The 23,009-nt window shown below is 36.2% G+C and overlaps 1 protein-coding gene across 1 annotated transcript in view; it reads right to left on the reverse strand.

Annotated features, from left to right (window-relative positions):
• Positions 1-23,009, reverse strand: part of RANBP17 (RAN binding protein 17) — a 158,304-nt gene that overhangs the window by 129,788 nt on the left and 5,507 nt on the right. Inside the window, exons 5-15 of the mRNA XM_009880751.1 lie at positions 22,490-22,656; positions 19,071-19,136; positions 18,422-18,526; positions 15,524-15,689; positions 13,773-13,846; positions 12,627-12,746; positions 12,256-12,402; positions 11,006-11,178; positions 9,349-9,542; positions 5,328-5,433; positions 3,618-3,753 (exon numbers count right to left, since the gene is read on the reverse strand). Coding sequence (XP_009879053.1) covers positions 3,618-3,753; positions 5,328-5,433; positions 9,349-9,542; positions 11,006-11,178; positions 12,256-12,402; positions 12,627-12,746; positions 13,773-13,846; positions 15,524-15,689; positions 18,422-18,526; positions 19,071-19,136; positions 22,490-22,656 — 1,454 coding nt within the window. The remainder of the gene's footprint in view (positions 1-3,617; positions 3,754-5,327; positions 5,434-9,348; positions 9,543-11,005; positions 11,179-12,255; positions 12,403-12,626; positions 12,747-13,772; positions 13,847-15,523; positions 15,690-18,421; positions 18,527-19,070; positions 19,137-22,489; positions 22,657-23,009) is intronic.

Below are 23,009 nucleotides of genomic sequence, written 5' to 3' on the forward strand. Positions count from 1 at the left end.
TTCTAAAACAGCTCTTGGCATCCTTGATTTTTGTCCCACCCCAATATTCTATTTACTCAAGCAAACCAAAGCAGTACTTTTGCATCTTATTTGTGTTGTCGCACCCTCTCATTTGTCTACAGTTTTCTTAAAAGTGTGGTGCCCCAAATTGGACACATTATTCCAGCTAAAGCCCAGTTGGAGCCAAATATTCAGAATAGAGTAAGAAATTACAGCACCTAACACAATATTCCTACCACAACATCCACAAAGACATTGTATTTTTCTTGTGTGCAAAACCAACGGGTACTGTTGAGTCACCCCTGCCTGCAACACACTCGGCTCCGCACCATTTTCTGAAGTAACGCTGCCTGGTCAGAGATTCCCCATTGGGAGACATAAGCGGGAATTTTCATTCCTAAGTATGCTGTTTCACAAGCATTTTAAACTTTCAGGTTATTTCTCCAGCTTATGAAGCCCTTTCTGAATTCAAATCCTGTCCTTTGCGATCACATTTCCTCCCAGTCTAGTGTCACTTGCAAATATAAATAAATAATCCTATAGTTGTTGCTATGTTAAGAATATCGCAAAGGAAAAGTCTCATTCAAAACAGCAATGTTTCCTCTAATAAATAACATGTGTTTGACGTCAGGAATCCGATTTCAATGCAATACTATACCAGTCACGGCGGTGGCTATCAGGGGCACACTACAGTAATGCTAAAGCTACCACAGATAGAGGCCGAGGCTACAGTTTCAATAAAGCACACTGCAGTGCTTTGCCAGCCAATTTGTTTTCTATTACCCTGCCAGCATCCAAATCAGCAATACGCAACAAAGAGATGACTCTATGAAGGCTAAGTCATATCAGCATTAAAACAAAATATGTCTTGATAGACAAATAGATATTAATAGTGCTGTAGAGTACCAGAGAACCCAGTCTAGTATTCAACAGAAATATAATATATATGTTCATTCAAAGGTCTATTTGATGCAAAAGAGACAGTATCTAGATGTATTATTTTTGTATTGGAAATGTAATGGTACTAAAAGTGTATTACAGTGTCAAGGTAGAGATCTCCAAGGTTTTGCTAGTCTTCCTTAGACGGCAAGCCTCGGTGGACTGTTTAATAAGCATGCATTAATTTACCTAGCCAATTTTCTTTTTCTATAATGAGTTTGCTTTTATTATCTGCACATATTTAAGAATATGAGTTAATTAATGAACAAAATCTGTGTATTTATATACAAGACTTGTTCTACAATTTCATTAGACTATTCAGCCTTCTCTAACAACTGTGTTTTTCTGTATGCAAGCATATGATCAAATAGAGAAACAGTCTCAAAAAAATCTTTCAACATGGCTGAAGCGTGCAGAATTTCCATTATCTAGTCTGTAAATAAAACAATTCAAGCAATCCTGAATATTTATATAAATGGGTATTAACTTAGTCATTTGATATATGTCTGATTTTTCTGCTTCCAAGTGTGAGCCTTTTTATTGCATATTTGTAGATAGCTGCCAGCAAGACACAGTATCAGAGGATTTACAACTGTGAGGGTAGAATGCCATCTGCTGCTATACTTGCTGCTACAGCAGGAGAAAACAGGAGAATCATACAAGTGCTGCCTTCTGCCTTTGTCTTAACTATAAAATGTATACAAACATCTCATTTTGTTTTATTAAAAGTTTAAAAAAAACACCAAAACTGGGAGCTCAGATGCCTTTACACACAGCTTCTGTTGTAAGATCTGGTAAAATAATCTGATAAGGACCACAGGATTTTACCAATGCAAATGAGAGGCTGTTGGATCAGACCTACTAGAACAAAACAAAAAAGAAAGTGTAATGTGACTGCAAACTAGATTATACTGGTAGATAATGTAATCAAACCATAAAAAAAGCACACTTTGAAAATACATTTTCAATGCAGTATGGAACTGCTAGACTGAGGCTAGAATTTAGAGATCCTCCTCGAACTGTTACGCGCCATGAAAGCCTTGCAGAATTCCCACTTTCCCAGTCTGGTTACATACAAGACACATGTCATAAGCAAAGGCAGTACATGGAAAATTATATACTACTAGCTTGATTCATGTCCACATATCCAGGCGGGGGCAAAAAACAAAACTCCAAAACAAAACAACACAAACCCATTTTCTTAAATTCATCCTACAGTTTTCCCCCATGTCCTTCCGGTAAAAGCTAATTCTTTCTGTTTGAAGTGCTCTTCAATAAATCAAATGAAAACATTAGCCAGCATTTTTCTTAATAATTAACCATTTAACCTTCCACACACAACGCAATTGCAGAGGCAGTCTTATGGTTATTCAAAACACATTGCTGAGCTGGATAAATTCATATATATTGAATTCTGGTGTAGCTGGCAAACGCTCAAGTTTCACATTTTTTTCTACTGACAACGGAGCTCCAGCTGATTAAGTATAAATAATGCACTTCAGTTTTTTGCACACTGCTTCGCCCACACACAAACATTTCTTCCAGCTTTCTAGAAGGATGGACATAACAGGCTTGGGTATACAATCTCCTCTATAACAATCTATTATAGCATACAATACATTGATAGAGCTTCTCCACATAGTCACACCTCAGTCAGAACATAAGGTGAAATCAAAACCCTCAAAAATCAGACAGAAAGAAAAATAACCTGGGAATTACAACTACTGTACAGCCATGTTGCCTTTGCATGGCCATCAGCAGGAGTTTTGCAAATGAAAATATCAGGAGCATGAGGACATTTTACCATGTACCTTCTATTACTTAGCATTAGAGCAGTACACCATATTTAAAAATAACAAATCAGCTTTGACAATTGAAAGGAACACATTGCTTTCATGAAAAAGTAGTTCAGTATGGTGTAAAACTTTATTTTTAATATTAAGTGAGGAACCATTCGATAACGTTGAAGTACAGTTCAAACCTGAAGGGCTAAAAGAATTCTTGAGATCGGGACCGTTCACCAGAAAGCAAGGATAGAGTACTACACAAATAAAACCAAATCTCAGTCACTGTCACAATTCTTGCTAAAGATTTGCTTGGGGCTCCAACAGCATTCTTTCAGTCTTTCTCAAGATCAATTGATCTCATCTTACTGACGTTCTCTTTATAACATCTATATTATGACTGTCCCCTACAGTTAAGGTGAATTAACTGCTGCTTCTTCAAAAATGCATCTTACTTTTCCCTCTTCCCTATTTAAAATGCAGAAAAGCCAAGTAATGTGAGAAATACAGTGGAAACCACATAAATGAGTAACTGTCAAAAGAACAGAACTATTAAAAGAATAAATCTTGTGTACCCAGCTGTGAAATATAACACAATATAGCAGAACCCAGCTAAATGTTTGAAATAAAAAATTGAAATGCAAAGTAACCTAAAATTGTTAAATGAACATAGCTGTTAAAATATTAACTCCTTGCATGCCAAAACTCAAAAGCATACATGGTAGGAAGCCTGCTCAGATGAACACCACATTAATAAGTTATCCATCTCTCTTTCCATCTAACCAATCAGCCCCCAGCTAAGCTCAAATGTTTTTATGCGCAAGATATATCGGCAGGTCAATTTCTGCACAGGCTTTTTGATTTCAAATGTTGTGGTTTACAGCAAGTATTTACCTTTGAGGTGTGCTGAAGCTGGTCTCCCACGTATGTTTTACGGAACTGATCCAAGAACCACAGAATTGCCAGTTCTACCTTTTCATTACTAGACTGTGGTAACTGGGCATCCATCAAAGATATCAGCTGAAAAACTCTTGTAACGACAGAAAAAAACGTTTTCAGGAAGAATTCTCAAATTAAATGTTACTGTCACAGCTAATTTCTTTAGGAACCCATCAGCCATTTTTTGTTTGCCTAAGTTTCTTCTAAGATTTTATTTTGTTTAGATGCTAATTATGCTAATTGACCACTAAAAACCATAAACATAATGCTTTTCTAATTACTTTATGACTTGAAATTTTCTCAGATACGTATGTTATACTGTGGTGAGTTTATAAAATGAGGTTTTTTTGCTTTCTTAGATCATCAATTCCATGATGAAAGAAACAAAGGCATTTGAGAAGCATGGGTCACAAACTCTAAGCGCAAGATAAGAACTGTTCAAGTTCCCTCGAAATTGAAACTATTCTACTTAGAAATAAGTTTACATACACAGTATCTAATGCACTGTCTCGCTTCTTCCCACTTCTGACTCTCCAAAAACATCTGAACAAACATGTATTTTCTGACCTAAATCCTTACTTGGTATATATATCTCCATATTACCAGGACTGATTTCAAAGAATCAATTTCAGCTTATGTCAGTTAATAAAATTTAATACTTTTTTTTTAAAGGAATATTTCCTTTATTTAATTTCCTGCATTCCTCTGCTATCTATTCCTTGAAATCCTAATTCCCTAGCAATTTGAAAAAATTATTCTCGCCTTTTGCCAATTCTGAAATATATAGTCACTGGATTAGAAGTCAGTAGCTACTTCATCTGTAAGCCTGTATATTAAAACTTCTCACTTTTATTAAAAACATAGTGGAAGACTGCTAACACCACAGAGCCCCAGGGTAGATTAGGAAGGCAAGAAACAAAGGAGGAAATGTAAAGCTTTTTATCTGATTTAAGTTGTATGCCATTTTTCATGTGTTAGCTAGTGGATGTAAACAACAGGATCAAATATGCACGCCTTTTTTAACAATCCTTGTTTTCACCTACAAGTATAAGGACGTGTTTGCTACATACCTTTTGTTTCCCACAAGGAATACACGTCATTCACAATAATCCCAAGCTCACCCCTTGCTCTAAACCTTGCAGTAAGAAGACACATTTTTAAATCTAGAGCTTTCTTTTTTACTCCAAGGTCTAGTGTAAAAATAAGTCTAAATTTTCAATGGTTAAGCAGCAGTTGCTCTGCACTTCTTCACCCGCAATAATTCATGTGAAGGAAATAGTGCCGAAAATAATAACCATAACTCACAACTAATGAAATTAACACTTGTATGATACAAGTACAAAGCACAAATGAAAACAGGTAGCTATGGGCATACCTAAACACAGCTTATAGTAGGATAGTAGAAGACATATTTGCCTTTAATCTGCTTCCCCTCCTCTGAAACGTAGTTTTAAAATGATAGCCTTAATGACTCCTTCACTGCTTAGGATGATGAGTCAGGAAAGATCAAAGCTAGTGAAATGGTCTCAACCCACAGAAACTAAGTACCGTCTTTGAGCACCCACCATCCAAGAAGTGGACAAAAATTGAGAGATTTAAATTCAAATTCAAAATATCTGCTGATACTAAACGTCAAAAAAAGAATTTAAAACAAGCACTACTTACCGACAGGATAATTCTCCATCCATGGCATCATGTTCATCAGTACTGGTGTATGTTAATCGTCCTCCCACAAAAGTACCCACAAAATAGACAAGCCATGCCAGACGTCCTAACATTAAAAAGAAAGAACAGTTAATGATCATAAACCACTATGCCAGTAGAATACATTTCCATAAGGTATCAGCAGTTCTATAAGGTATCAGATTGTGGAACGCTGCCAAGAGAACGGTTAGGTTTCTCTCTTTACCGGATTTAAAACCTACTCAGGCAAATGAACTAACCAAAAACTCAGAGCAGAACTGAGAGATAAACTGTAACAGCTTATTAACCTGGACATGCTTATAAATAAAACACAAAAGAATTAACCTAAAATCAAATTAAGTAAACTCAGCCTGGTAAGATTAGATACACAATCAACCTAGTATCCTCGCTTGCCTGCCACAAGTTTCTTCAAGGGACGGAACAATTTTATCTACAGTGAGGCTCCTACATCTACTTATCATAGTATTAGGAAGTAATTGAGACTCAGTACAATCTACTTGTTTCTTAGTTCTTTTTCAAATAAAGAATTCTTTGTAATATTAAACTACGATCTAAAATAATTTGCACAAAAGAAAATATGACATAAATCAGATATATTCTTCAAGAAAAGTTTGTGAACTATCACATAGTTTTGAAAGTCTCTTTGGGCTGTTTTCTAAAAGAAAAGGACAGAGCTCTGTCTTTCACCCATTTCAAGCCACGCTGTCACACCTTCTGATCTCGCGGCTTATTTAGCTGTCAGTTTCCCCTAAAGCATTTATAGGATCCACTGGCAAAGTCCTTATCAAGTAAAGTACAATGTACGGATGATAATTTCTGTAAAGCTAAGGTTCTACAAATAACTCCTTGAGTATGCGTATGTAGTGTATTTTGTACTCAGGGGAATTCTTTTGGCCTCTCTCTGATGGAAAAATCATTGCCATGTTGCAAAACCCGGATTATTTTAATCTCTCTGGCACATTAAAGTGGAATATTTTTAAGTTTGACCTACTGATACCTACTCAAGCCATGCAGATTCCCACTTCAGCTTTTTAAGATGTGAATCCAGTAATTAATGGTATTGCCTCTCAGGAAAGATGCAGTATTTTTCCCTAAAGTAATATCAAAACTAAGACCTGAATTGCAAAGTAACATATAGACCTGTTAAAACTTCAGGATGCCGCCAAAGGTTTCTTCCTCAACTGAAATGCACTGAGACTATAGAACAGGAAAGCTACATTTAGAGTCCAATCTCAATTTGGCAAAATATGCTTTGTAATAAATTAAAATTATTTGCTTGAAAACAACAGCACAGCAAAGACAACATGGAAGAGTTTCCATATAAATTAAATTGAGTTACAAACAAGGTTTCTCAATAAGTGCGATTTTACCAAGTGACGACTTACAAGCATGAAGACAGTACCCTGATGAATAAAGTGTCTTTGGAACACATTTGAAGTTTAACATAAAGGATAAACTACAGATAAACGAGTGAGGTTACATTATTACTGAAAAACAGTGGTTTAGTTTAGATATTTCTACATACATATCAGAACAGGCACAGTATCTACCAGAAGTCTTGATGTTTTATTTCATGTTTGTTTCAGATCTCTGATAAACTAGTCTTCATTTACATAACATTAAACTTCGCTTAATTCCCCTCGTGTTTTGCATTGCTGTATTTTGAAAAACCCAGAACCAAGCACTGAATGCTCTACTTCCTAAGCTCCTTCAACCAGCAACAATTAACAGTTTTGAGGTGTTACAGTACCCTTATGGCCTGAATCTGGTGACTACAGATCATAAGTACTGCTGTTTCAGTCAGAGGTATCTAGTACAGTGAGCTCTATACCTAAAAAAGATGCTGAGATCAAACAGACATGAAAAGATAGTGCAGAGTATGGAATAACATGCAGATGATTTCAACAAAAATACAGAAAAGCACTCAGGTTTATCTTACATCTCAGACTTATTTTTTAAAAAAATAACACACGAATATGTAATAAAGTCTGAGATTTGTAACAGAAAGCACTTTGTGACAGGGAACAAGTATTGACTTTTGAGATAAGATGTATGAGGAAGATTTCCAAATATCTTCTCATATTGTTCCTGTTCCACTCCTAATAATTTGGAAGTTATCAGCTGTCTTACAACCAACCTACTTCCCTGTTTCAAGACCTGTGCTTCTTCACAAACGGGACGCTTCTGAAGGCAAAGCCCATCAGACACACTACACACTGCGGTAGCAACTGCTGTTAATTGAGGACACTAAGAGATTGCACCATCACTAGCAAAACACCAAGGAGCTGAAGTGTTTAAAAGAACAGACATTGCTCAAATGAATTTAGCATTAACGGCTACTAAAGAATGGTCATTTGAAGATGGTATCTAAAAGCAACTGTGAAGTGGTGCTAGCTGGTTCAAGGAGCAGAGCCACCATTTTGGCCAATAATATTTTTAAAAATAAAAACCCGTCTCCCTTTTTACAAACTGCAGTGGCTCATTTTTAAGTACAAAGTTATCTTTGTGATGATAGTCCTCTACTCTTAGCACAATAGCAATTAATAGGTACGACTTCTTTCCCTCTTTTATACCTTCACTATTTAAAATTTTCAGTGCTTTTGCTTTCGCAATTACTGAGGCAGACAACATCTTTTCTTTTAGAAAATAATTATTGCTGTAATAATCTGTAATTATGGTTTATAACAGCAATAATCCCAAAGAAATCAGTCATTACCATAGATCACAAGTAATCATTAACTACTGTTAATGACCCATTTCTCGGGGATTATTATTTTAGTAAACCATGACCGCATCACTATTGATACAGAGAGCAAGACAGTATAATAAAATGAGATCTTAATATTACATTAACTTATTTTGTAACATTAAAAGCCATTAAACATCTAAATTTAACTATGTATATCTAGGGGATACAACAGTTATTGTTCAATATGAGCACAAATGTTTAGTTTGCAGAAAAGTAACACAATATTTAAACTGCATCAAGTCTTTTCTAACGCACAACGGCAATCCCCAGAGCACTGACACTGAAAGACTCCAGCTGATTCTTTCCTTTTGGCCCCCCCCGACTGGAGAATGCAGTATAAATTCAGACTGCAGCTGGGCAATGAAATCAGGTCATTAATGAAAGTTCTTCCAAATGAAAGTTGATAGGTGCATGGAATAAAGTGGAATTAATAAAAAAAAAGATAAGTAAGTGGTCTGATATAAATAATTAGTGAAAACATGGCTCCTATATAGAAGAAAATCAGTATATTCAAACTGTCAACAAAAGAAGAGCAAAATAAATCACAAGCATTTAATAGCATGCAAAGAAACAGCTGTATTATGCAGTAACCTGTCTCACCTTTTCAAAACAACACCTTTTATCCATGTAAGGATGCAACAGCCATAAGATAACTATATCAGGAAAGAGCCAGTAGTTATAAAGACAATTTAAATGGGACACAGAGAGGACCAAAAGAGGTATATGAAAAAAAAAATACATAAAAAGTACTTATTATTTTTACAGCTTACACTAGAATAAATAACCTGAGTTTCTTGAAAATTAGGTAATTCATCTTAACAGAGCTGTATGACATAAATGAAGGTTTTTGAAGTGACATGAACTTTAAAAGACAGATAAATACAAAAAGAACAGAAGTTAACATTTTCATTTTCAAAAAAATGCTTATCAAGTTGCAGCTGGTTGCCATGAGGGCACCTGAGGCACTAAAATGTTGATTTTTAGAAATGAAAAGTTTTTACAGCTCTCATGCCTATATTCTAAAGATGTAACAAGATGTTAAAACAAACACATCAACTGCCAATGTAGCCTATTTAATACACAGACAACTAGTGAAAATGTGGTACAAGGTGACTTGGACCACTAATGCCTGGTTTGAGAGTCTAGGTATATCTGCCGTAAGATCGCCACTCTTTTTCATATGCACGTATATGGTTATTAGCAAATAAAACAGGCTAAAAATTAAATACTAACCTTCCTGAATTGTGATTTCTAGTGGATTCCTACTAGAAGAGTGCAATAGTTTTTGGTAGTTTTGTGCATTTTGGTCAAACAACTGCACAAGAAGTGTACAGGTCTTTTCGTATTCACACCTGCTAACTGTGCACAGTTGCTCCAGCTGTTGGAAAACTGTAGCTGTATCATCCAGTGGATCTTCTAAGCCATCTCTGCAATAGAGACAAAAAGTAACCACTTAACCACTATTGCTTAGAAGTTGATGCTGCTTTCCCATCCAGATCTTGAACTAGTGCCACTGAACTGCTGAACTATAAAAGCCTTAGCAGCTGGTGGATACGACAGACAGACATAGGACCTCATTTTATTTACATACACAGCCACACAGGTCCCCAGAACAGTATTCTGTTTGTGCCTTCCTCTCAATACGTATTTTAAAAAGCAAAGCAGAGAGGAGATGATGTTGGCAGTATGAACTCAGAAAGGTCAATCCTGAAGGACTAAGGTACACTGTGCCTGAAGAGACTATTAACAAGTAGAATCTTTCTCAGAGGACGATGGGAGGAAAGAATGGAATACTTAGTAGAAATGGACTTTGCATATTCATCAAATTAAGCACAAGACCACGATACCAAACCCAACAAGCAAGCTTCAGTAAAATTCTGTGCAACTGCTTTATAAGTCTTTATTTTATTCTGCTGTAAGGAAGCTGTGACCCTATGGAATGCCTACAACAAAGAGACCAATAGTTCTTGAAGTGTAACTATACTCACTACACAAATCACAATAGGAAAGGTTTATTCATCGGAAGGTTACCCTTCTGTTGCACAGGCATCAAGTAATCTACAAAGATGACACTGAAAAAGCTAACAAAGCTAACAGTGCTAACATCCAAACTTTGAAAGATACACAGTGGCTGAAAATCCTCATGTTCAAGATGGGCTGAAACAGACCTCTTCTCAGGTATTTACAAATATTTGAAGTAAAAGTTCTCCTAGTCTGTAGAAAAGCATCCTCTTGTAGAAGAATCAGTAGTTCCTCAGTCACCCTTACTCAAAAAGGAGAATAGCTATTCAACCCCCCCAAAAAAGGGCAAAACCAACTTTCCTTCCATTGTTCCAAGCTACTTCTTCCTCTGTTTGAAGGACCAGCTTTTTTCTTATTTGCTATATTACAGTGTGGACTATAAGGCCATTTACTTAAACCACTAAAAAGATTTGAACTAAGAAATTTTAAATAGGCCAGTTTCAATCTTGCCACTCTCTAGCTTATTCTATTTGGTCTCACCCTTTTTTGTGCATGCGGTTCATTCTGCTTTCCCCCATTACTCTACCCTCAATGGCCCTAGAAAGTGACTCACATCCAGAAAACATGTCACAGCTGAACAATATGGTTAATTTAGATAGTCTTAAAATAAAGGGGTAGAGAGAGAGGAATTCAAAACACAAAGGCCCATGAGAAGAAAAACAATTAGAATTTACATTTGATTTTGCCCTGGATTTAATAAGCAAAAGGAGTAAAATGATATCAGCCAATTAAGATCATCTAAAGAAATCACCATGGTAATCAGAACCAGTGTACTCAGATTTTAAACATAACCAAAATATAATATGCCAACAAATCAGAAAATTAAACATTCCATATTACAGCTTTAAAGTTGCAATTACAAGTTTACCTTATAACTACAGGAACAGATTCCAGTCTAGAAGTAATATAAGCTTTTGTTATCTCAGGTGCATATGTATCTAAGAGGTGGGGTTCTGCCGTTTTCACAAAAGGTACAGATGCTACCATTCTTTGCCACAGAGTTAGCAAATAATGAACACTATTTGGAGCAAACTCCCAGTGCTATAAGAAAACAAAACATACTTCTGTTAAAGCATCCCAGTGTGAAGTTTTAGTTGCAAAACACGATGCTTTTATCTTAAGTATACTTGTCTTATTCATTCACAGAACTATTGAAGGACCCAGTCAGAACTGAGACATACTATGGCACACGTTATAAAGTAGATCCAGAATTACTTGTAGGCACTCTTGCCTCCTTCAGGTGAAATCCATGATTCCAAACTCAGAGCTAGGCCTAGATTCATGCTGAGATTTAAGAGCTATAAAAGGACCATTCAAAAACCCTCAGTGTTGAGTGGGAAACTGTCTTGGGCCACCCAAGAGGAAATGTAAAGAGCAGAAATGCACCTCAACATTTCTTTTCTCTTCAAAGCTTATGGAGTAAAGGGTAACATTTCTTTCCAAAGCTTATAGAACTGCCATTGGCAACTCTGGAATCAAAGGTCAAAATCTTTTCCTAAAGGTCACTATCTTCAGATGTTACTCTGAAGACCAGAGACAGACTCTGGAGGCAATGGTAAAACAACTGTAGTATTACTCAAACATTGAACATGCCTTTACCTTGTTGTGTTTCAAAAATAAATCTGTAAAATTTTTAACACTGTGAGAACCTTGATCCTGTGATGTGTCCTTCTCATACAGATGTGGGTCCCTCAAAAATTTAGACACTATTCCACGTAGCTTCTGAATCCAGCTCAGATGGGAACTTTGCTCTCAGCAGCTCAGCATATAGGCAACTCTGTGCGGATGTATGTATTTTAGGGTTGGGTAAAGGGTTTAGTTTGTTGGATTTGGTTTTTTTGAGGGTGAAGACTAAGGCTGGAGGATTAACACCCATCCACCTCCTAGTTCAGTTGTCATTTTCTTCTTTAAATCTGCTCCCATTACAAAACTTCACAGAAAGAGTGGGAACCAGTTCTAAATAATTTAGAAATCTAAGTTACATCACTGACAAAAATATATTTTTACATAAAGACAAGCCGCACCACCTCCTCAAAAAACAGCAACACAGAGAACCAGGATCAGTCCTCTTTGTCACTCGAGTTGAAGAAAAGAGAATACTTCTGTATATATTCTTACCTGTAGGCTAGTAATAGTAAAATTTGCTATAAGTTGGATGACTTCTGGGTAATCTTTCACCACTACTAGCTCTCCTAGTTGATAGTTTGTCTTTAGCCGAGCCAAAAACCGACAGAATTCATGGTAATTTCCCGGATCAGATAAGCCCTAAATTTGAAGAAGCAAATTTTTAAAAGTTAACAGCTTAATGTAATAGAAATTTCATGTGCACTCTTGCTAATTGGGTGACAATTTTATTTGCATAGGGGTTTTGCTTTGTTTTGAATAGAGGTTTTGATAGATTTAGTCAATTAATGAAGACTGTAACTGGAAAAACAAATCCACAGCTATTTTAGCATTTCAAATAAATAAAATAAAAAATAAAAAGATACCTGTGGATTTTCAAGTATTTGTTTCACTCCTTTGATGAGATTACCAAGATATTTGGCACGTTCTGGATTGCTGAATAAAGATCTCCTTGTAGAAGCAAACTGAACTAAACAAGAAAGTGCCTGAAGAATAAAAAAAAATACCGTACGATTAAAAAAATTTAAACTTTCAGAATAGTCATCTCTTAATGTCTGGAGCAATCTAACCTACTGCTGTCTGCAGTACATTCTGTGGCTGAAGGTTATTTTCGGAGCAATGTCTGTACAACCATTAAATACAAATATAGCTCAGTTTTAAAATTCCATTTTAGAACAGCTTCTGACTTCTGGCCTGCATCAGGAATAGTGTAGCCAGCAGGGCTGTCCCACTGTACTTCACACTGGTGAGGTCGCATCTTGAGTGCTGTGTTCAATTTGGGGCACCGCAGTATAAGACGGAGGTGCTGGAAAGAGTCCAGAGAAGGACAACAAAGCTGATGAAGGGTTTTGAGAATAAGTCTTTTGAGGAGCAGCTGAGGGACTTGGGGTTGTTTAGTCTGAAGAAAAGGAGGCTGAGGGGAGACCTTATCGCTCTCTACAAGTACCTGAAAGGAGGTTGTAGAGAGGTGGGTGTTGGTCTCTTCTCCCAAGTTACAACCAATAGGACAAGAGGGAATGGCGTCAAGTTGCCCCAGAGGAAATTTAAGTTAGACATCAGGAAAAACTTCTACGCTGAAAGGGTTATCAGAGTGGCACAGGCTGCCCAGGGAAGTGGTTGAATTGACATCCTTGGGTGCATTTAAAAGCCATCTAGATATGGTGCTCAGGGACACGGTTTAGAAGTGGTAGAGTTAGATAGCAGTTGGACTTGATGATCTTAAAGGTCTTTTCCAGCCATAATGATTCTATGGTTCATCAAAATAATTGGGCAGATGTTCTTCATGTGGCTGAGTAGTGCTGAACTGGGGGAGGAAAGATTTGAATGCTTTCAGATTCAGAAACGAAAACGGGGGCTGAAGTTCAAAGAAAAGACACTGTGACTGGGCACTGAGCCAGGGGACTCTTAACATGCTAACGCACAGAATAAACCCGAGTCTTTCGGACAAAGTCTAGATGTAAAAAGATGATTTTCCGCTATTACTTGAGCGTAAATCACTATGCGTCACTTACTAACTGAGACAGCATTGGTGGAAGGGAATGATACAAATCAAAAAACAGGTCCAAGGTCTCTGGCTCCAGGAAGACTACGGAAAAAGATAAGTTTGTTTTATCACTCTCTACAAGCAATAATTAAGTATCTTTATTTGAATACAATCATCTTCTTTTTAACAAAAACAGTAAGAATGAGATATCATGGTAGTTGAGAATAAACTATGAATAGGTGCATTAATTAGTTCATTGTACATTATTACAGCATTGTTGTCCTTTTATCACATTTAATCTATCTTATAGCTCCTGAAGAATACTTCCCCTAGACTACAGATGCAGCAATACTTTGTCAGTTGCTTACAGAACCCTGTTCTGTAATAGACATAGGTAAACTGATTTCTTCTGGTGTCTACAGCAGTACACTAAGCCAAGACAGGTTCCACATACAAAGGATTAGTTTAGTCTGTATTTAAACAAAGGCAAGTTTCTAACAAAAGTTCCACAGACTATCCTGAAGTCTATAGACCGATAAACAGAAAGTAATGCTTTTAAACATCGAGTTACCTATTCACTGTGGAATCACATCAAATGAACTATAATATTACCCTATTTTATTAAGGGGTAACAACAGAGTAGAAAAAGTTCACCAAAAATTCATAATTAAATAATCCCACAAATTAAGTAACATTTCAAAGTTGTTCCATTTATAGGCATTATTTTTTATGAAGGCTTGTCTAAAATAAAGCATCACATAACAAAGGTTTATTTCCTTAGGCACTCTTTCCATTTAACGGCTAAAGGAAGATCCCTCCATGGACAATTTAAACTACCTAAACTAAAATCTTGAGAAAACCTATCCTCTTCTCCTTCCTCGGGGGTCTTGGGAAATTATTGTCACTTGCCCAAATTCAGCCTTTTATCAGTACTCCCCTGCTTGCGATATATTACTGCTCTTCATCCCTCACACTGCAATTAGAGGCTACTGCACATTAATGGAGAAGGAATGGAGTTACGCATGGAGACTGGTGAAGAATAGCATCTTTGAAATAAGGAGGAATATCAAATACTACAGGGTGTTATCCTATACAGGTAAGACAGATTTAAACCTCCCACCTTGGGTATGGGAAACGGTGTAGTTGCTTTAGCTAGACTAACAGACTTCCAATCAGGCTCATTACTTTGCCAAGAAGCAGGATAAATTAGCCTACAAGGAACTCCGTGCCACGAGTGCTAAACTGTGTCCATTACCCAAGGTAACATCATTAAAGATAGCTTGGACATATTTATGCTAGACTTCCATCTGCACTGTATAAGCCCAGGAAGTCAAACCTCTAGAGTCTAAGAACCAAGATGCAACCCCCTTCTGCTACCTTCATTAACCAGCTCACACATGAGAGCAAACAAGCACGCTAAAAAAAATTCACAGTTTTCTCATCAGGAAGCAGACAAGAGAAAACAGACATGCTACAAATGCTGTAACTCTCTAAGTTGTTCATATGTCAGGGATGAGAACAGTATTCAGTGGCTAATTAGAATAATTTGATTTACTGGGAATACCTTTATTATAGACTACATTTATTATTTCTGCCTGTAAAAATAAAAATAGCAGAAGTATGACAGAAGTAGTGGAAGAGGTTTACCAATAACTCACCAGCAAAAAACTCTACTCCACATTAAAAATTATTTTATATTTGCAAGTATTGTGATGAAAGAAGTTACACAATCCACTGGGTATAGACTTCAGACTACTAACAGTTATGACCCGTTCTTACTTGTTCTCCAGTTTGTTGGAATCTGCACAGTGCATAGGTCATCTGCAGATTCATCAGCTGAATTTCCAATGAAATCAAAATTAAGACAGTTTAGTACAAGCTTCAAAAGATGCATTGCTAGACTTTGTTGCTGTTGGTCCTGAAGAGTTAAAGGTTTTGCCAAGAGCTAAGGAGAAAAGAAATCCTGTTAGGTCACCTGCACAGAACAGCTTTTAAAACAACTTAGAAAAGGAAAATGTTTGGATATAAAACTGCAAAGTTCAGAGCAAGAGAACACATACTAAGAGAAAAATAAATCCTTCAACACTATAAGGTAAAGTCCTTCCTTAAAGGCAAGAGGAAAATCATTATTACCACCTCAGAGACACCTTCCATGTCAAGCTAAGGCTTCCACACTTATAAATAATTTTTACAAGCCTGGTGAAATAATCCTTTTGCATAAAACACTTACAGGTAAAGCTCAGCATGTCACTGATACTGTCTGTTAAAACAGTGCTAACGTTCACCACAAAAATGAAACTTTAAGGTTTCATGTTTTTCTCTTTCAGTTGCTCCAGACCAGTGTGGAATATAGGTCATATACACCAAATGGTTAAAACTTATCTCAACAATTAGCCATTTTTCAGTTTGATGTCCAGGCTGCTAAACAGGAGGAGTTTCACAGTATGCATACTCAAAGACTGTTCCTTTGGTACGTCTAGAAAAACCTGGCATTAAAAAACAATGACATGAACAAGCTGTAATCTGAAGGTAGCTATTTACAACACCGTACAAATACAGCTGTCAGTGTCTCTAATACTTTATAACCCCTGTAGTGTCAGAATAAAGAGGTACTTTGTAAGCAAAAAAGCTGTTGGGATCTAGAAGTCTATACTCAACATACTTGAGTAAAAATACATTTTTATCAATCCCCTTCGGTAATTATAATAATTTAAATAACATTTTATCTTAAAGAAATTACTACCTCAAGATTACACATACAATATAAAGGCACTGAAAATAAACCTCAAATTCATTAGTCACTGATGCAGTTTGGGAACACTGAAAACTGACATAATTTTTGTCTAGAAAAACAATAAAACAAATGCAAATGCAACAACTTTATCTAGTTCATCTGCTCCTTATTTAGATTCAAAGTCACATCTCAAACTCATTAACAAAAAGTTTTTAAAGTCAGATGATAGGAATTAAAATCAACTGTGTGTCATCAGATGCCTCATTAACTTGGTAATAACTGTTGCACCACATTAGAATTGACACTAAATTATGAATTTGACTTTGAAATCAGCATTGAATTTCTGTATGTCTTGGATAAACATAACCTGTTTTGCCACCAATCTTCTCTGTAACTTTTAAACTCTTAGAACTCTTTTAGTGAGTCCACATTTGTTATCTAAGTGTATTTTTCAGTGTGTTATAGACACTGAAATATTTCTAAAACCAGCTTCCTATACTGAAGTTGGCATTATAAAGATACCCACTATAACCTTATATTTCTGTCTGGAAATCCATGTCATGTGACTCAGACAAACCTTTCAACATATGAGATACTAAAAAAGTACCTGTAGACCAGCTGAAATTGAAGAAAGCTAGGAATTGGCTGCCACAGGATACAGGTTGTCACAAATACATTTATTGTTTTGATATGTAATGAGGTTTACTATATCTAAGAAGATTCTTCCAAAAATATCCAATTTGTCTTTTAAATTATATGTGATTTCTTCATTAATATGTAATTCTAACACTGTTTTAAAATATCCTGTGTGCTTTAGCAGGGCATTCCCTCTTCAGAGGTGAGGGCTTACACATTATTTTATTGCTCTCTGTATTAAAAAAATACACTGCCTGTCACCTGAGCACTGGTAGCTGACCACGTGTCCTTTAAAGTAATTGCCAATGTGAGGCAAAACATGCTCGTTAGACTAAAAACATACCATGGAAGAAATTTAAGCAAACACAGTTTATCTCGTTTCTTACAGCAGTACCTCAATCACGTACTTCAACCCTGAGAATTATACCTTTAGCCAAAAAGTAATCGCTACCATTATCTACTGACCCACTATGATGGCATCTGTGTTTAAATCCTTAGCTTAAACACCTGTGTCCAAATTTCAACACCCAATTCATCTGGTTTTCAGAAAAATCAGATAAACCAGCACTGCCAAATAAGTAAAAAAATAGAAACTGGGCAACATTTAAGCTGCTCTCAAAAGCAAAGAGTTGTTTGAGCTTAAGAGAAGTAGAATGGTACCTCATGGTGCCCCTTCCACTGCCATGGAAGGCCTTGATCAGCACAAAATGGAAGCCCAAATTCCAGCTTTGGTCTCAGACCAACCTACCTGTTCCTGAGAGACCTAGCTTACAGCATGCTACTCTTCACCACCTCCTCTCCCTCTTGAGAGGCTGCAGCCTGAATTACGCCAAAATGTTACAGAGAGGATAAGGGAACTAGTGAACAAGAAAAACATCTTGGCCCGATTTGACCATGCTGCCATACCACAAGATACAGAATTTGTCTTTCTACTTGGTCACTGCTAGTTTAATTAATAATTCTTTTAGCAAATACTGAGATGGTAAGCCCAGCAAAACTGAGATACAATTAAATTAAGAAAGACACCAAAAAAGATGACCAGCTCAGAATTTAGATAGTTCATCCTTTACGGCAAGATATAAAGAGAGAGAGATGGCACAGAGAGAAAGATTGAGACAGCGAAGAAGAGAGACATGGAGGAAGGAAGATTGAAATTTTTGTCTTTGAATGTTTTTTGGTCACTAGAGCTTAATTGGGTGTCACTTAATCCACTTAAGTACAGAATTCACCAACTCAGAAAATATTAAGGACTCAAACTGAGACAACTATGATGCTAACAATTTAGGTTCAATTATAAAGAGACTCACCTCCTTCAAAAGAGAGCAGGCAAGCATCAGTATGTCCTTTAGAAAGGTGTCACGGAATGAGGTAGCTATTTTACGATGTTTTGCTGAAGGTCTTGAATAATCAACCTAAGAAAAGTTAGGACAGAATAAACAATGCTCCCTTCTTTGCTTAAACTAAAGCAGGTATAGGTTTATCTGGTAGATTAATTATTTGACACTAGAAATGAAAACTATGGTCCAGAACTAAATATAGATCTTGACAGCTCCCCGAAGTGCCACCTTTTTTTCCTTCAAGGTTGTCTCTTGCTCTGAATGGAAAGGTCTCAGGCCCTTCCTCAGGTTAAGATGTAGGCAGAAGTAAATCATTAGCAGAAACACAATTGAAAAAGTTGCTCATTCACATTGCTTTACTAGTTCTAGTGACCGCGATGAGAGAAAATGTACCCGTAGCAGATATGGTACGTACCTGGTACAGGTAGAGCCCCTGCACTAAGAATTTCTTGTCTCTCTCTATATATATTTCGGTGGGCAGAGGAATGTGCGTTAATCCCTTCATGTCCAAGAAACGTTTCTCCAACCATTTTTACAAAGGATAGACACACTCAACACCCTGCTTTATTAGCAATACACACATCCCTTGCAGAAGGAAAGAAAAACTGAACATGCTTACTAGATTCATTTCCTGAGTCAGTTCTGAGAGAATCATTACTCCTATTATATAATGGTCCACAGTGCCCTACAGAAAAAAAACAGATACGGTTGCTCAAACATCACAGCTTTCAGTTAATATTTTCCAACATTTCTAGAATCAAGAGGAATTTTCAGGATAAGATACCATAAGTTGTTTAAAAGGCTTCCACACCGATTTCTATTAACATTAATAGAACTAGACCTTCAAAATCCCTAAGTAGCTCTGAAAAAAATCCTCATCATAAATTTTAAGATTTGTATGATAATAAAAACCTGTCTCAAAATAGAGCCTTGGTAACTACAACCTAGAAATTCACTACTACACATTTCTCAAAGGTCTGTTCAGTATTTTACATCTGGAAGGGCAAGTGACATGAAATTCAAACCATTAAAAAAGTAAGCTGTGCATGGATGACAGGGCACTCAGAAAAACAAAAAAGTTTTGGAATGCTGCCTACCAAAAAAACCCAATTCTCTTCCCTCCACAGTAGTATACAATGCACTGGTTTGAACTGAACGATATACTCCATCTCTGAGAACTCATGCCTAAAAAACAAGGCAGGTGTCAAATATCATCTGAGGGTACAAGCTGATCATCAGTATTTAAGTTCTTTGGAATGTTTCAAAATTCACATACAACCAAGAATTTTGCATATAATAAAAAAATTTAGCTGTCTTCACTGAGCTACTACAAAGCATTTATAGAAAAATTAACCCTGCTTTTTTAAAACCAACTAAAATCAACTGCAACTAGGCCTTGCCCTTGAGGCACGGGAAGATCTCTACAGCTACTTTCACAGCTGCAGTTTGCAGCCTCAGCTCCCCTGGTGTCCCAAAAGCACTGCTGTCCTTGCTAAAATTTTTCTGGTATTTGTCACAACCACACTCATTATTTTCACAACTCCAAAGATCACCCAAAGTTCAGCTAATGAAGAATCTGGCTACTTACTAAGGTGCCTAAATTTTCACTGTCATCTATTTTGTATTACCACTCGCACCAAAGCAAATCAAAAGTGAGAATTTCAGAGAACCCTCAGGCAAACTTTATATTGGTGCTCTATCTGCACTCTCCAAGATTAAACATCTTATACTGTAATTTGAACACAACTTTCTTTTATGTTTCAAATTCTTAAAATAGTCTATATGAATGTTCCTTTGATCACACAAACCTACAAAAAAGGAAGATGCAACCTCCCCTTTTTAACAGGTGTGAAAAGCTGTGTTGCAAATTATGAAGGAGCTGGAAACAGAACTGCAGATCCAGCTGCTAATCCCTTTTTCTGTATTAAATCACACTCACATTCACTCTGGATGAACTCCAATCTGGGACACTAAAGCCTAAGTATTTGAAACTACCATACGCTAATTATTAACATATTAGTATTGTTTAGGGATTATTTTTTCAATTTTTATATAAAATTTAATTCACAAGTAGATGTATGGCTTAATTTTCTTTTCTACAGGAATTCTTAATTTAACTAAAGAAATCTCTTAAGAAGCTAAATTTTGTATTTAAATCTCTATTTTTAATGAACTACACACTGAAGAGTCACACTGCAGTCATTTTAATAATAAATGCAAAATCCAATTACAGTACATTCATAAAAATAACTGCAAAATGGTGGAGAAGTATACTTGAGTTTGTTTTTAATAAACAGGATATTGCAGCTTATCTTTTATTAGACATTCCCAATGTAACTTGAAAAGTACATTAACTTGAACAGTATTATAAACAAAGACTGAAAAACAAATGAGAAACCCAATGGAAAGAAACATAACAAACCATAACTTCCTATTTTCTTGCTGAGTTGCCAGGATCACCAACACATACACACATAATGGATCATTTTGGAACTAAATCTCCAAACAGCTTAAGTTCTCTGATTATTTTTTCTCTAAATAAGTACTAGGCTTTACGTTCACACAGACTCTCAGAAAGATTAATCTGAAATAAGTTTTTAAGCATATTAGCTATCTCCCAGAAAACATTCTAAGAACCTTTTTATACACATTAAATGTATAAAATAACCAAGCCTGGCTAATAAGCCATGATGTCCGGTCACTTTCTCCAAACTTATTTCACAGAAGATGCTGTACATCCTCGATCTTTAGCTACTGTGTCTGACAGTACTTACTCTACATTTGACACGTAAACTTGCACAGAGAACAGTCCATAATGAATGACTGCACTCTGACATTAGGAGAAATTATTTCCAATTTTCAAATACTATGTACCACGGTCACCTCTTTATCCTGTAACTCATCTTCTTTTGTAACAGTGGGGGAAAAGGAAATCACATGGAAGGAAATGTAAAACAAGAACATTCCTGCCTCATCCAATTACCGGAGAGGGAAGGTGAGTGATCTTTCCTCCCAAACTTCCCCATATCCTTACCTAGAACGCATAATTTTTGTGATATGATTTAAATACATATGCTAAAATAGGTAAAGTTATAAAACCACTCGAAATTTATTATCTGTCTCCCTATATTGTACACCATAATCCTAGATGAGACAGAATGTCTTTTCCTTATTTCTTCCACTCCTCTTTACATGTATGGAGAGAAAACATACATATATGCAGGTAGTTAAGTACCCATGCACACAAATACGAATCATCAATTTCTCATAAAGTGAAAAAGGAATGGGGCAACCAAGAACCACAACCATATAACAAATAAATACAGTATCTTGCAATTTTGCATACCATAGTTCTATCTTTACACAAGCTTTCCTCAGTAACTTCAGAAAAAGGGATATCTAGTGAATTCTGCTAAAAATTAAACTGCAGGTGAATTCCCATTGCTTACACAGGAAAGCAACAATATAAGACCGTAACAGTGAACACTCCAACAAGTAGTTTATAAAGGTGTCTTTTTGATCCATGATCTCCGTGACAGGCACTTGAAAAAATACATTTGAATTAGTTCTAGAACTGAACCGTTTGGCACAATTTTAGCAGTCATTATTACAAGAATCACAATCAGATTAATGCTTTAAAACATCTGACACTCTCACTCTTCAGATGGTGCACTACCATTTTTTCCTTACTAGGATACTGGAGCTAACACTATCAGAAATGCATCTCCATATCAGTTGAAAAAAAAATAAGGCATTAATTAGAATGGCTTGATAACAGGGGCTCACGTTTTACAGCCACACTATGAAAAAGTACTTTGGAGAAAGAAAACCAACAAAAAAACCACAACAGCATATGAATACTGCGAGGCATCAAACCTGCCCTTGTTGTCCATTGTAGGGCAATCTTCTGTTTTACGCAATGCTCTTCACACTTTTTCCACCCAAGTGTATAACAACTAAGTGACGTAACATGCCAATCACTAAAAATGAAGAGGTCCAAACAGAAAAAAGTGGCAGAAGTGAACGATTGTTTCCTACCTGCAAAAATTTTTTTACATCAGCAATAATGTCTCTGAAGATGAGCTGATCTTTTAGTACCTCAAACCATCCTAATTTTGTAATTTTTGCAATGACTTGAACGAGGGCTTGGATGACAAAAGGAGCCAGTTTGGGTTGAGATGCTACATAGTTCAGAATGTAATTTCCTGTAAAGAAGCATTTTAATATCAGCAACACAAGTCTTCTGTACAGAAATGGAATTAAATGGTTCTAATAGAAAGTCATGGCGTGGATTTTTAAAAAACCTCTATTCCTTCAGTTAGTACAATAACTGTAAGTTACATTAAATCATTAAATACAGCTAAACATTTAGTAACACAAAGCACATGACATACATGATCAGTATTCTAAGACATATGACAACAGTTTGCAAATTCATAGAACACTGGCAGGTAAAACAGAGTAATTTTTCATTATGGTCTCATATACTGGGCACTGATTATTTCACTGTGTAACAGCAGCTCTCACAGCCAATTCAAAATATACAAAAGTTTTCAGA

Source organism: Charadrius vociferus, unplaced genomic scaffold (genome assembly GCF_000708025.1).
Source record: "Charadrius vociferus isolate BGI_N301 unplaced genomic scaffold, ASM70802v2 scaffold822, whole genome shotgun sequence".
In the NCBI taxonomy this organism is placed as follows: Eukaryota; Metazoa; Chordata; class Aves; order Charadriiformes; family Charadriidae; genus Charadrius; species Charadrius vociferus.